This window comes from Ctenocephalides felis, unplaced genomic scaffold (assembly GCF_003426905.1).
Source record: "Ctenocephalides felis isolate EL2017-DRISC unplaced genomic scaffold, ASM342690v1 CF-g0.4_SCAFFOLD_01170, whole genome shotgun sequence".
Classification (NCBI taxonomy): domain Eukaryota; kingdom Metazoa; phylum Arthropoda; class Insecta; order Siphonaptera; family Pulicidae; genus Ctenocephalides; species Ctenocephalides felis.
In genome coordinates, this window is record NW_020537324.1 from 34480465 (window position 1) to 34494990 (window position 14526).

A 14526-nucleotide genomic window follows, 5' to 3' on the forward strand; every position below is an offset into this window, starting at 1 on the left:
AACAGTTCTTAACTATTGTGATTTTAATTGTTTTTTATAAATGTATATCCAGATTCAAATAGAGCAATGAAAATTATATTTGATATTTTGGTTCTATTTATTACATTTTAATCTAACCCTTCATCGTTTTTTTATTTTACATGTTGAGCCCGGCCCCAAATTTACTGTCCTTTTCGTTCAGCCGGTAGTGGGTGAACGGTCGGCAACTTTTAATACGTGCTAAATTTTTGTTTAGAATGTTTCAATAAATTTTATTTAAATTATATTTGATCACATTTCATTCAAATTTTATTTTTAGTCCAATAAGCTTATCGTATTAATGTAGACACATCTTTGGCTTTGATTATAGGAGACCATCAACTATACGTCCTTACTCTGCTTTTATTACTTTCTATTATTTTATATTTATACTTAAAATGCATGTTCGAAAATGAAAACTAAGAATATGGTTTTGAGGATATACGAGGTCTGTTCAAAAAGTACCCGGATTTTCGTTTTTTCAAAAAAAATATTTATTTATTCGTCTACATTAATGTGGTCCCCTTCAAAGTAGTCCCCCCCAGATATAATACACTTATGCCAGCGTTTTTTCCAATTTCGAAGCACCCTTGATATTCACTTTTTGATATGTCCTTGAGCACTCTCAGCGATTTTCTTCAATCGAGGAAAACCGCCGTCCTTTCATGGGTCTCTTCAACTTTGGGAATAGGAAAAAGTCACACGGAGCCATATCTGGTGAATTTTTGCACTTTGCAACACTTTATTTCATTTTTTACGCAAATTTAATACAAATTCTTTGACTTTTCAATTCTTCCATTGTAAAAATCGCCGAGCTCAGAAAAACACGTCGAACCTTAGCGACTACCACAGACAAAGTAAACAGTGAATATAGCTGAAAATTTCATCATACTTTAGGGGCATGTATACCAACACAATAAAAAAAAAATTTTGACAATCAGACACTCCAGACCCGCGAAATTTAATTATTAGTAATTCCGGGTACTTTTTGAACAGACCTCGTATACGCTATTTCAAAAGCGTACAAGAAAAGTTCTTCAATTTACGCTACTACTTTTTATCATCTTATAGAAGAAATTTTCCTAAGTGCAGTATAATTTTTTACAGTAAATATAGCAAATTAAAATTGCGTAAAATATGTGATTAAACAGTTCATATTATCTTTAGATTTTTTTATGTTTTTGTTTAGTCTGTTTATATGGACACAAAATGATTAAAAATACAATCTGCGATATAGAAGAAGTTCATGGCTAAAAGATGCATTGATAAACGAATCTTTCCATAGCGTTTACGCGATTTAATATTTGTTACGCAGGGCATGGTTTGTTAGTAACTATTATAGATGAACAAGAATAAATAGATCGAAAACACGGCCGTTCTGATTATGTTAATTGCTTCATCATATCATAGAGATCGCCACCAACCGCAACACGTAATTTTCCCCTTAGGTATCTTAGGATAAGATTTATATAAATACACATATAGTATATAAAAGATAAACCTGATTAATTAAATAAATGAAATGAGAGAAAATATACGCGAATGAAATATTTTCAACAAAATCACAAATATGTTTTTTAAACAAAATATATTAAGAAAAATTAGCATTTGAAGTACGTAAACTATGAGAGAAACTATATTTCAAAACAAACGCCGAATTTGAAGCACAATACCATCATTTATGATAAACTAAAAACATTAATAAAGAATAAAACGCATTTCAAGTTTACCTATACATGGTCTAATATTTTTAAGTGAAAATCGACATCGCTACTGCCCGATTCACCCACGCTACGCCATATATATTATATGAATGTTGTTGAATTCAAAATTTAAAAGTTATACCAATTTTTTATATTTCGAGCGTGATAATATGCGTTTTTGTTCAAAAGCGCATGTACAATACATGCTATACCTTTCAGAGTGATCCGTGCATGTTTTAAAACACATGGGTGATAAGTCAAATTAAATTATTTTTATATGTGGTTCTCTCTATTTTCTTAAAATTTGCAATATGAATTTTTTTTTTTTTCGATCCATAAAAAAGATAATTTTCTGCATGAGTATAAATCATAATATAAAGCTATTTGCATTTTCTTCATCCGTTCTCGCTAATCGCAAAAGAAACCAAGTCTGCTGTAATAATTGCTTCCAGTCAAATAATTTTATATTAGTATCTACTATTAACTCTTTATTTGAACTACTTGCAAAATGATTATCTATTATTTTTTATAAATTTATTTATTTTCAAATGCTATGCAATAAAACTAAAATTAATTTCATGACCAAAAAGACTATTTTAACGCAAAGTGAATGTTATTGAAATCTTTTGAAATTAACTTTGAATGAAACGTAAAGAAACGCATGGGATGTTCACAAATTTTTACATAAGTTAAAATAAGCCTAAACTAGTGGGGCGCATGGCATCGTGCTTTAAGGCAAATTGCTGAAACTTTCCGTACCAATAATTATTTTTTTTTCAAAAAAGATAAACATTTTTGAAAAAAATTTACTTCGAAAAAATTAGATTTTTGAGAAACTATAAATTTTTGACAATAAAATATTTTTTGTAATGAATGTTTTTTTGAATAATTGAAATCGATTGAACCGTGATCCCGAAATCGATTGAATTGTGTTCGCGAAATCGTCGATGAAAATTTGTATCCGCACACACACACACATATATTCATTCTTTTTTTCTAAGGTATGCCAAAATGTTTAGAAACCTCTGAAACGTAAAGATATATAAAAATTATCATTTTCGATTTTTTTGCCATTACTATAACTTACCCTACGGGAAGTTAATAATTATTATTTGTAAAAATAGGCACCGTGTTGTATGTAAGATTTTTTGTACTTTGATTACTAAATTGATTAACCAAACGTGCGTTGTGAGGGGTTAATAATCAGTTAATAATAATCAGTTGTGCGAATATTAGAGTTGCAATGGAAATGCTCTTTGAAATGAGTAAATATACCATGAAATATTAGTACCTCTTACAGCACTTTTGTTATCAATTGCAGCAATTAAATATTGAACTTGTACTCGTATCTTCATGAAGTGCTCTATATATTTTTCATAAGTAAATTATTTCGTCTCTCATTGAAGTATAACGGTTAATGATCTTTCCGCATTGTCTGTTTCCGCTAATCAATACAGCTTCTATAAATGTAACACATTCACCCGTTGTCGTGCGGAATATGAACTATATAATACATAACTGATTTAGATTTTCAAAGTCCTCTTTGCAGTAGTGTGTCAGTCGGGCAAGAAGCCAGGAGAAATAGACGTCTGTAAGTTTCATTCTGGCAATTGGATGAAGAAATCCGACGTATTTATAGCTTAGCTTAGCTTTATGGTTTTGATATAATATTGGATCTTTTGTCGAGTGAGAGTTTGTAGAGTATAGTTAGCATTTACTCACAAACTATGCAATCAAAATATCGATAGATATTATTAACTGTTCAATGTATGATCAAACAAATTTTTGCAGCTTCTTGGTTTGGAAGTGATATTTATATATCAATATCATCTTATTTATAAACTACTGCATACAGAAATATTGTTGCAAAACTGTCACCATACTAATAACAAATCTATGAATATTTGGATTTAATGCATTTGTTATTTTTTTAATTATCAAGTTTTTCAAGCTTGAGACAAATCTTATATAAAAATGGCGGAAGGCAGGTCCATGGTGTGAGAGTGAGACCACCACAAAAATCAATGATTTCGCTTCCCTCTCGTGTTTATTATTTTAATTACTATGTCTTTCCCACTTTTTTACACATTTATGCGTTGTCCTTTCAAAACTTCTGCTTACATGCTTCCTGGCCCTGTCATGCTTCATCAATCATCTGCATTCTTCTTTTCCCAGGCCTTCAATCTTATCTTTGACGAAGTCGTGTAGGAGTTATTCCTTTTTCACCATTGTGCTCAGTAGAATTCTTTCGTTTCCCACTTTCCTCGGCACTTCTTCATTAACTTCTTGTAGGGTAAGTTATAGTAATCGCAAAACAATTTAAAATGACATTTTTTATTTATCTTTACGTTTGAAAACTTCCTGAACATTTTGGCATACATTAGAAAAAATGTATGTATATATGCATGTATGAGTGTGTATGTATGTGCGGATACAATTTTTTGTCGATTTAACCGATTTGAATGATTCAAAATATATTCGATTTCTATTGATAAGCGGACGTGCTACTTAACTATTGGCCAAGGCAGGTCCAGCTGTTTTGAAGATACGAGGCAAAAAGTGCCGAAATGGTAATTGAGTTTTTGAGAGAACGTGTAGAGCCTGATTTCAATAATTCAAAAAACATTTTACCTTTATTGACAAAATGAAGAACTGATTAATTTTTTTGGAATGCAAGTCCTTGGGTTTCGGGGAACTATTGAAAATAGTAAAAAAAACAATATTTATAACGTTAAGTTAGACTGCAAGCGCTTCAGCTTTCATTGCTTTGAAAAAAATTTAAATACAAAAAAATACATATATTTCAAAAAAGCCTAATTTTTTCAAATATTTTACAAAATCTAATTTTTTTTAAGTTTAAAAAAATGTTAAAGCTTTTAAAAATTTTGAATTGCCGTACGGAAAGTTGCACCAATTTGCCTTGATGATACCATGCAGCACTAGTTTATAACGACTTTTCATACGAGATACTACGTTTTATATTTGCATTTTATTATCTTCTCGTAAGGTAGTTATAGTAATGAGCCGAAAATCGAAAATGAAATTTTTTGCATTTCTCGACGTTTTGAAGGTTTCTAAACATTTTGGCATACCTCATAATCACAAAAAATGGATGTGTATGTGTGTTTTGTATGGTTAAAAAAACATTCGATTCCTATTGATAGGGAGATGTGCTGATTAGTTTTTAAAGGCAGGTCAGCCGTTACGGAGATACGGAGCAAATAGTGTAGAAATACAAATCGAGTTTTTGAGAGAACGGAGTATCGAATTGAATGATCTAAAAACATTCAAGTTGTAATGGTTGGGAGAGGAGGTGATTAGTTTTGAGCAAAGGCAGGTCCAGCCATTTCGAAAATACAGGTGCAAAAAATGGCAGTTCTTGGGAGAATTAAGCGTCCGATATGAATTATTCAAAAAACTTTCTGCTTGTTTCAACAAAATAATTGCTTTTAAACAAAAATTGTTTTTGTTTCTAAGTTTTTTTTTCAAAATTTTTTTTTTATATATCGAAAATAATTCAGATTTTAATTTTAATTATTTTCTAATATACTTTAAACAAATAATTTCAACTTTGCAATTCAGTTTATATAATTCTTATAAATATAAGCCAATATTACAATATTGCGCTACAGTGTGGGAAGTTCAAGCAATTTGCTTTAAGGCACGATGCCGTGCACCACTAGTTTGAGCTGCTTTGCCATTTACTTCCTCCGCATATTTAAAACAATAACAGGAATATCAAAAAATTAAATTGAATAAGAATTTACAAATATAATTGTTATTGCAACTAAGTATGTTTATCAATAGCTATCAGTATTAGGAAATTTCCGGGGTTAGAAACAATTACAATGTTCAGTAGATTAGAATAAAGCATTTCATGCAATATTTATTTAGTTCACAATGAAATTCTGTTGAATCATTTAAACAAACAATAGTTATTGGTAATAGATAATGTATATGAAATCTTCGTCTTTATTATAACTTATCAATTTATGAATCATGAAACCGACCCTTTGCAAAATATTTGAGAGCAAATATTTTTCAGTTGGAAAGATGCGTCACTAAATCTGACACACAAAGGATTTTTGCCTGTGTTCGCTTAGGTATACAATCCTATTATTTTGCTAGTAGGCCCTCTATGGCTCACGCACACGAGCAAACGCACATGGGACCAATGTGGTTGTGTAGTTCTTGTCGAAATTATTATCAGAGCTCGCCCCGTCGGCGACTGTCCGTAGTCTGACGAAACGAGTCGCATAGTGCACTTCTGAATGTGACATAATCCCAAAGTCTAAATAACAAAAATACTATTTAGATGGAGAGTGCTATCCCTGACGTATACGTGAATTGATACGTGCACCTTTTACTATCAAGGTGATACACTCGTGCATCAAGTGATAAAGAGTGCCTGCAATTTATTTTTATTTTAGTTTGTCCGTGAATTGTGTTTTTTGTTGTGTAACCCAAGCGCCCAAAGTAACGCCGAAACAGACATGGAGGAAATATTACAAGAAATTAGGACTATAAAATTCACACGGGAGGAAGGTAATAAATAAGACTATGAATTTTCATTAATATTATGCAGTATAACGCACACGGTTTGTTACGTAATATTCCTAGATAAATTTATTTTGTAACTAACAATTTGATTTATAGTTTATTTATTTATTTTATTAAATAACTGAATTCTTAACAAAGCTGCCAAGCATCTCAGGGTTGTATAAGCGCTATTTAGATTATACAAACTAAGATTATATTAGCTATTAATTAAAATCTATTTATGAATCAAATTTCTGCTCGGGTTATTTAAAAAATATTCTATGCACCGTTATACTTTACTCCATTACAAGAAATTAGTACTATAAAATTCACACGGTAGGAAGGTAATAAATAAGAACATGAATTTTCATTAATATTATGCAGTATAACGCACACGTTTGTTACGTAATATTCTTAGATAAATTTATTTTGTAACTAACAATTTGATTTATAGTCTATTTATTTATTTAAATAAATAACAGAATTCTTAACAAAGCTGCCAAGCATCTCAGGGTTGTATAAGCGCTATTATATTAGATTATACAAGCTAAGATTATATTAGCTATTAATTAAAATCTATTTATGAATCAAATTTCTGAGCGGGGTATTTAAAAAATATTCTATGCACTATTGTACTTTGTTCCATTTTTTGTTATACATAAAATATTGATTACATAATAAATTTATTTTATAAATTTATCATTTATTTTCTACAGAATCATTTATGAATTAAAATTATACTTTCCTTCTATAATACATTTTTTCGGTTCTCTACAGTTATATTGGTTACAGTTATCTGTCGTTCTATTAATGTTCGGTAATTGACCAGGGACCAAAGACGAGTCTATATTGGAAACGCGCAAACGCATCGAAAAATGATTCTCAAATGAGGTTTCAACGTTTGCATTTTTTTAATGCATCGTAGTCTTATTTTGCTATTAACATATTCAATAACATAACGGATATTTTATAAATTGCTAACGTTGCATAATATTTAAAAACGATTTTTAAGGCACATACAACAATTATTTCTAATATATGTATGTTGTATCTAATGAAAATTAGATTAGATTCACAATTCGTCAGTCATGTGGCTACTACATAATTTTATTAAATTTTTGTTAATTATCTAATTTTTTTTTTTGAAACAATGTCTTCAAGAATTGTGAGTTCCCAATTTAACACTTTTATTCTATTATTAATTTTTGTTTGAATAAAAACATGTTGCAATATGTAATATATTAACCTTTACATTTAACATCAATGTGCCAGTATCCTAATAATCCTAACTGTTTTAATGCGGGTGTATGGACCATTCACATATCGATTTACATATTCGTTCGTTTTACATTACTTTAATGGATAAACTATAATGTATAAACTATTTGGCGTCTAGATTCGAATATGTTTTGGCGACCGAATTCCGGTATCTGTTAGTGTTCGAGCCAAGAAACAGCTGGTGATTATTTCTGATCTAACTTTTATATTTTGTTCAGCAGGATAATTAACAATCATTGAATTAAAGATTTTATTCGCGCCTTATTTATTTGCGTTATATGCATTATTATAAGTCTTTTGAACACACACACAATTATTCTTGAAACGTTTATTTGCAGCCAAAAAGTGGAAATAAAAAACAATAAATAGATAACTTTTTATTCTGTGCATTTCGACATTGTATGCGTGTCATCATTCAGCATGTTTAACAAATTCAGTGGCTGATGAGCTAATTCTGCCATAAATTAGACCAACGTTATAGCAAGGCTTTGTTATGTAGCAGTTTTCATACTAAATGGTACTATATAATATCAAAAGCCATGTATTTGCTATGCAATGGGGCGTTTTAAATAGAACAAATGTCAAAAAAATCAATGCTATCATAACTGTATCTTTGTAGTGTAACAAATAACATATGAATGAAGTTGCATTTTGACAGTATTTAGTACCATTTTGTATGAAAACTGCTAAATAACATAGCCGTGCCATAACATTGGTCAATTTTATGGCATAATTGGCCCATCGAGCCAGGAAAAAACAGTACACAATTTTCGAAGACATTTTGTTACAAAAAAACAGTAAAATAAAATTATATAGTAGTTACATGACTGATGAATTGTAAATGAAAATTAGATTTAATTCTCAATTCGTCATTAACTTTTAGTTCATTATTTTGTTTTACTGTTTTTTTTTTTGAAACAATGTCAAAGAATTGTGTGTTGTTTTTTTCCTGGTTTGAATTTGTAAAACATCCGGAATAATGACGCACGTACAGTTTTGAAACGTACCTAATAAATAATAACTTATTTATTGTTTGTTATTGCCTGCAAATAAACATTTCAAGAATATGTTTGATGTGTAACAAAAATATCTACAGTTCATATATATTTATATAGTTTTATATATTTATATCCTTGAGACTGATGACGAAACAATAGTAATATAATCGATTTGGATAGTGGTTAAAAGTTTGAAACTTGTTAATTTTGTTACAAAGATTGCAAAGGTTTGCAATCACTGGTCCTATAGATTAAAAGCAGCTGCGTTAAAGCTTTTTTCAATAGTCATAATAAAACTTTTTGTAGCAACTATTTCTTTGTTGAATTCGGAAGGCTTAAAAACCTATTTTTCATATTAGCAGTGATGTTCCACAAGCATCAATACTTTTTATTTAAAAATTAAATGTGATCGATTCATGGCATATTTTTATGAACCGGAAAGCAATCGAATGCATTTTATACTAATGTTGTTTACTGTTCATGGGAATAACGAAATTTACTTAAAATATTAAATTAATGACAGAAAACTTATGAATAGTTTTGCTATTAGATGTCAATAGTCTAATAGCTGCCTTATAAATATCTTGAAACTTGAGAATATATTTAGTTTTTTTTGCAAAAATTTCTATATAAATAGCTAATGGTCAAAGATTTCTTCACTTTCTCATGATGAGTATATTCGTCATTTACATTTAACTAGTTAAGTAAAGTACTTACACTTATTGGAAAATTAACTATCAAATTTTTTTGCAACTTGTTTTAAGGCAAAATGCTATTTATCCCCAGTTGTTGATATTTCGGTAAGTAATTAATAAGTTTACTAAAGTTTGGAAGTTTTATAAAGGAAAGAATTGAAACTAGTTGTAACACTTTCTTTGTTCAAGCATAAGTAGCATTTTTGTTCTACAATATTTAATAGCAATCAGAAAAAATTGTGCTGATTTTTAAAACTACAGAATTTTCATTCCTTCACACATCACCATCACACATGACGTGGTGGTCATCTTACCAGGTACATCTCCTTCACTGCAGTAGATCGTAGGGGTTTTTCTTCTTCGAACTTCTAATAGCTGATGGTTCTAATATGGGAATCAATGCAGGGTTATTGTGGTTGATAATCTTCTCGTGATGGGTTCCACGTTCCAGGTGCATTTGTATATAATATAAACACCCCAGTATTGTTTTTATTGTTTGGATGGATGAAATTTTTGATCGCGCATTTGATTGGCGCAGTTCCACAACTTAATTCCATAAGCATAGATCGGGTTATTACTTAATATAGTATTTTACTTTTCAGTGCTAATTCAGATTTACCACCAATTAGTCACACCGTGATTTTATTATTCTTTCCATCCGTTTTATTTTTGCTAGCAGCATTATTGTCAAAAATGTTTGTTCTATTATTGAATAATTTGAGAAACAATTGAGAAAGGTTTTTCATATTCTGAATTCTGATCCTATTATTTCATATTTTACGTTTTTAGAAATATATTAATCAAATAATTTCTTATGTTAAGAATTACTTCAATAAAGTTTTGATTGACAAGAAAAAAAAAAATTTCATAAAATTTCTTTCTCACTTCCGAGAATATGTCCCGTTATACGAGCATATGCGTCTATTCAAAATGCCATTCAAGTTCAAATGCTAGTCGCATATCGGATATGCTTAAGATTAGAATCAATAGTTAATTAATTGATTCGATTTTATTCATTTTTATTAATTTCTTTGAATTTTATTATTTTTACATCACATTTTTGAAATTATTAAATGAAAGCCTATTTCATCCATATCAGAATTTGAACACTTTTGAAAAATTATTGCCTATATATTTGTATTATTTTTTTTTAATGTTTCAAATCGGTCCGTTTTCTCGAAAAATTCAATGACCATTTTTTCGCTATTCTGCAGCATCTCTAAAATGACTGGACCTGCCTGTGCCAAAAACATATGCGCTTTTTGCACCATTAGTAACTAGCCTCATGTGTTTTGAAACATTCACAACAATTCTTACTTCTCTCGAAATCGTGCCAGAAAAATTGTATCTCATTCAAGCATACATTTTGTTAACAAAGTCAAATTACAATTATTGCATTGCAGGGTCTTGGAAAGTAAAATGCATAAATGAAACGAATAGATTTTATTGCTCGATATCTATTCGAAAGTTTTCGAGGTAGTTTGGGCGAGGATATAAATGTTTTAATTAATGTGTTCAATATATATCAACGATTTATGACATTAAAAAACAAAAGGATGAACTGATGAAGTTAAATGTATTGTTCAAATGGTTAAGTATATGTGGAAAGAAAGACGGTAATAGAGCCATTGTTGAATATTGGCTATGTTGAAAAGGCAAAAAAATTTGTATAAGATTTAGGAAATGCTGAAAGTGGCTGAAAGTGTGTGTAATTTCTCCAATGGTTGGCTCAGAATCTTTACGTTTTAACATAAAATTCGAACATTTAATATAGCTGGAAGAGTAATTTCAATAAACTGAATAAAAAATACAAATATTATTTGATAAATTTGTAACAGTTAATAATTTAACTCTGTACTAGCTGGGTAAGGAGAAAAAACATGCAAGGGTTTTAAGAAGAACAAAGACAGCCACTCCCTATAAAAACTGTTTTTTACTACTTTGTGCTATTGTTGTACTTTAATTATTCTGCAACGATTATTCTCTTAAGTTTGTCGGACTAATGGACTTTTACTGTATTGAATTTTTTTTTTACCACTGATTTCATATTTCTTGGTATTTTTGATATGTGAAATAAATTTAGTAATTCATTAACTTTTTCTAAAATATATTTAAATGATAAAACGGGACCAATTTTTCAGAAAAAAGGGTATGAGTTCAAAATAAAAAACAATACTCGAACAATTAAATAAATATCACCAAAATGAAGTTATATTTAACACTAATCATACCAAGACTTAATATATACCTATTTCTACCATAGCGGGTCAAATGACCCGACTCTATGTTTCATGCTTGAATGTATGAAATGTGGATGTTAGAAAGAAAATAAAAATAAAAATTAAATTTATTATAATTAAACAAAATAGTATGTTGAGCATTTCTATTACAAAAGCAAAAATAAAAAAATTTAATTCATATTTAATCGCATTGTTCACATATAATTGTATCCATTGTACATTTTCCGCAAACATATTTTTTACATTTAGAGCAAATTTTGTTGGTTTTATTTTCTTTACAGTATCCTATTTGACATCTCATACGTATATAAGCATCTGTAGTAGACTTAGGCAACGATACTTTCGTATTTGTTTCAATTTCAACCAAAACAGGTTGTTCACGGACTTCTCGAAAATCGGCGCCAAGTTCTTCTGCTAGCTTGAGATATTTTCTCCTGTCGTTTGCTTGTACAAAATCCAGGCATTTATGTCAGCTAAATCAAGGATATTGAAAAAAACTTGGAGAGGCCATCTGCAAGACTTGGGTTTTGTAGTAAATTTCTTCGCCATTTGATCGGTCATGTCTACACCAAATTTGGTTTTATTGTAATATGAAACAGTTTCAGGTAAACATTTATCATTGTTTTCTTCGTCGTCAGTATCTGTTGAATCAAACTCATTTTTATTTTCAACCAATATAATTTCATTTTCAGAAAATTCATCTTCACTAATTTCTGAAAACTCTTCGCCAATATTATTTATATCTTCTAAGAACTTTTACTGTCTTGTTTGCTTCGACATTTTTTGGGTAAAAAATAACCTGTATTACTATAGCTATCAAAATAAAATATAAGCTAGGTACTTACCAAGACTTTCAATTTCTGCCACTTTTTCTAACAATAAAAAACTAAAATTTGATATTTTCTTGAAATTATTCTGAGCTATTTTCGTTGAACTAATTTACGCAACAGTGTTTAGAAGAATGTGCAACTTACTGACTACAAATATGACTCGACAATCTCACAAACCAAAAAATTCTCTCCGGGTCAAATGACCCATTGTGGTAGATATCGGTATACAAGAAGGATAACTCAGAATAAACAAAACAAAACAAGAAAAAAAATTGTTTATAACTGTACTTTAATTACTTAAAAAAAGTCATGAAGTCAAATGTGCAAACGCAATAAAATTATACGTGCATTTTCAATGCAAAAGTTCAAAATGGGTCATTTGACCCGCTATGGTATGTTTAGTGTTAAAAAAAGAAATGCGTATGACGTATTATTTTCTTTCAAACTTCTCATGAATTACATTGCATTTTTAAATTCCCGTAGGGCAAGTTATAGTAATCGCTAAACAATCGAAAATTAAATTTTTTACATATCTTTACGTTACAAGCGTTCCTGAGCATTTTGGCATACCTTACAGAAAATTGATCATGTGTGTGTGTTCTGGATAGAAGTTTTTGTCGACGATTTCGGGAACACGGATCATTGGTGGGGCGACGTACTGATTAGTTTTTGGCAAAGGTAGGTTCAGCCGTTTTCAAGATACGGGGCGAAAAGTGCCAACAATGATAATTTGATTAAAAAAAAACATTTTATTGATATTATTAAAATGAACTGTTCAAATTTTTGGAAAGGGAGGTCTGGCGGTTTCGGAGATTCAGTAGAAAAAAATGCCATTTTGGCGGCCAAAAATGATCATTAGACATATGCACATTAAATTATCAAATATTTTATAGGGATTTTAATAAGTACCAATTTTATTTACATTTCTATGGTTTCCGTACTAAGGGGGCGTCTATTAATCACGTGGGCAAGTTTTTATGGATTTTTGTACCCCCCCTCCTCCTTGGTGACACATGGTGATATACAAAATTAACCCCCCCCTCCCTCACCAAACATCACACTTTTAGTTACGTGATAAAACCGTGCTTTACTTTTTTTTAAAATGTTTAAATTTCTGAAAAAAAAAACAATTAAAAACAATTACACTTGATATCTTACTATATCCCTCCCTTCGCACCGTGATATTTCGTGATTTTTTATCGAACCCCCCCTCTCCCTAAAAAAACTCACCCCCTAATATTTATTCGTAAGATTACGAAGCAGGGTTTACGCGCTTCGATATTTTATCTCTGAAACAGTAACCTTAAAGAAGTTTAATTTTTCAAAAATTTCATTTTTTTTTTCAAAATTTTTAAAATTCTCAAAATATTTTTTTTCAAGTTTTCAAACAAGTATAAAACATTTTTAAAAATTTTAATTTTTGTACGGAAAATTCCAGCAATTTACCTTAAGGCACAACGCCATGCACCACTAGTCCTAGTTAGTTTAAACGCATACGTGCCTTACTATTGTAGTTTACACCACGTGCATCAAGGTGTAATGGCCGCGTGCGGGCAGACGACGGCATCGTTGCATAGAACAACACGTTCTAATATCCGAATCCCCGTATCCCTTGTGTGGCGGGCACACGAAGAAAACCAGTTAGATTCGAGCAATGCAAAGCTTTCTTGTTCGATTCCAACTCGACAGCTGTTTCGGGCTCACGGTTTGCAACGTGTACGGTGTATACGAACACATCACGGTGTAACGCATTAAACTTCAGAACGATAGCGGACGTCGATCTTTTTCGCGAGAATATTAAATCTATATTATCGCTGTTAATTACATTCGGCACTTGTTCGGTGTGAGAAGCGTGACTAGTGTTACACGAGGTGCGCGGCTGTGTTATAGACAATTCTATAATTTTTTTATTAGAAATGGTTAAGAAACAATATGGGAGATATCAACAGAACGGCAGTGCCGAACCTTTGCCAGAAAGAGGACCAGGTGAATAAAAATACTTGTAACAATCTGTTCGTTTGTTCTAAATAAATTTACACGTGGCGTTTGTTGTGCATCTGTATTTGTTATTAACAACTTCATAGAATTCTGAATTTTCTTAACAAAATTATTGTTTTATATAAATTTTGAAGTGATCATTTCATCATATCACATATGGTCATACAATAGTGAAAATATCTATAATTGTTATAGGTTTTCATTGTGCTCTAACCACATGTTTGAAC

The 14526-nt window shown here is 30.3% G+C and overlaps 1 protein-coding gene across 8 annotated transcripts in view; it reads left to right on the forward strand.

The window, feature by feature from the left end:
• LOC113365694 (reticulon-1-A-like) overlaps positions 1 to 14526 on the forward strand; it is a 95313-nt gene that overhangs the window by 62033 nt on the left and 18754 nt on the right. Inside the window, exon 1 of one of the 8 annotated variants that reach the window (XM_026607214.1) lies at positions 5901 to 6266. The exons of 6 other annotated variants lie outside the window; for them this stretch is intronic. In XM_026607214.1, the coding sequence (XP_026462999.1) occupies positions 6215 to 6266 (52 nt within the window). In that variant the 5' untranslated portion in view covers positions 5901 to 6214. Of the gene's footprint in view, positions 1 to 5900; positions 6267 to 14139; positions 14288 to 14526 lie in introns of those variants that run through there. One more of the 8 variants, XM_026607216.1, reaches the window with a different exon arrangement.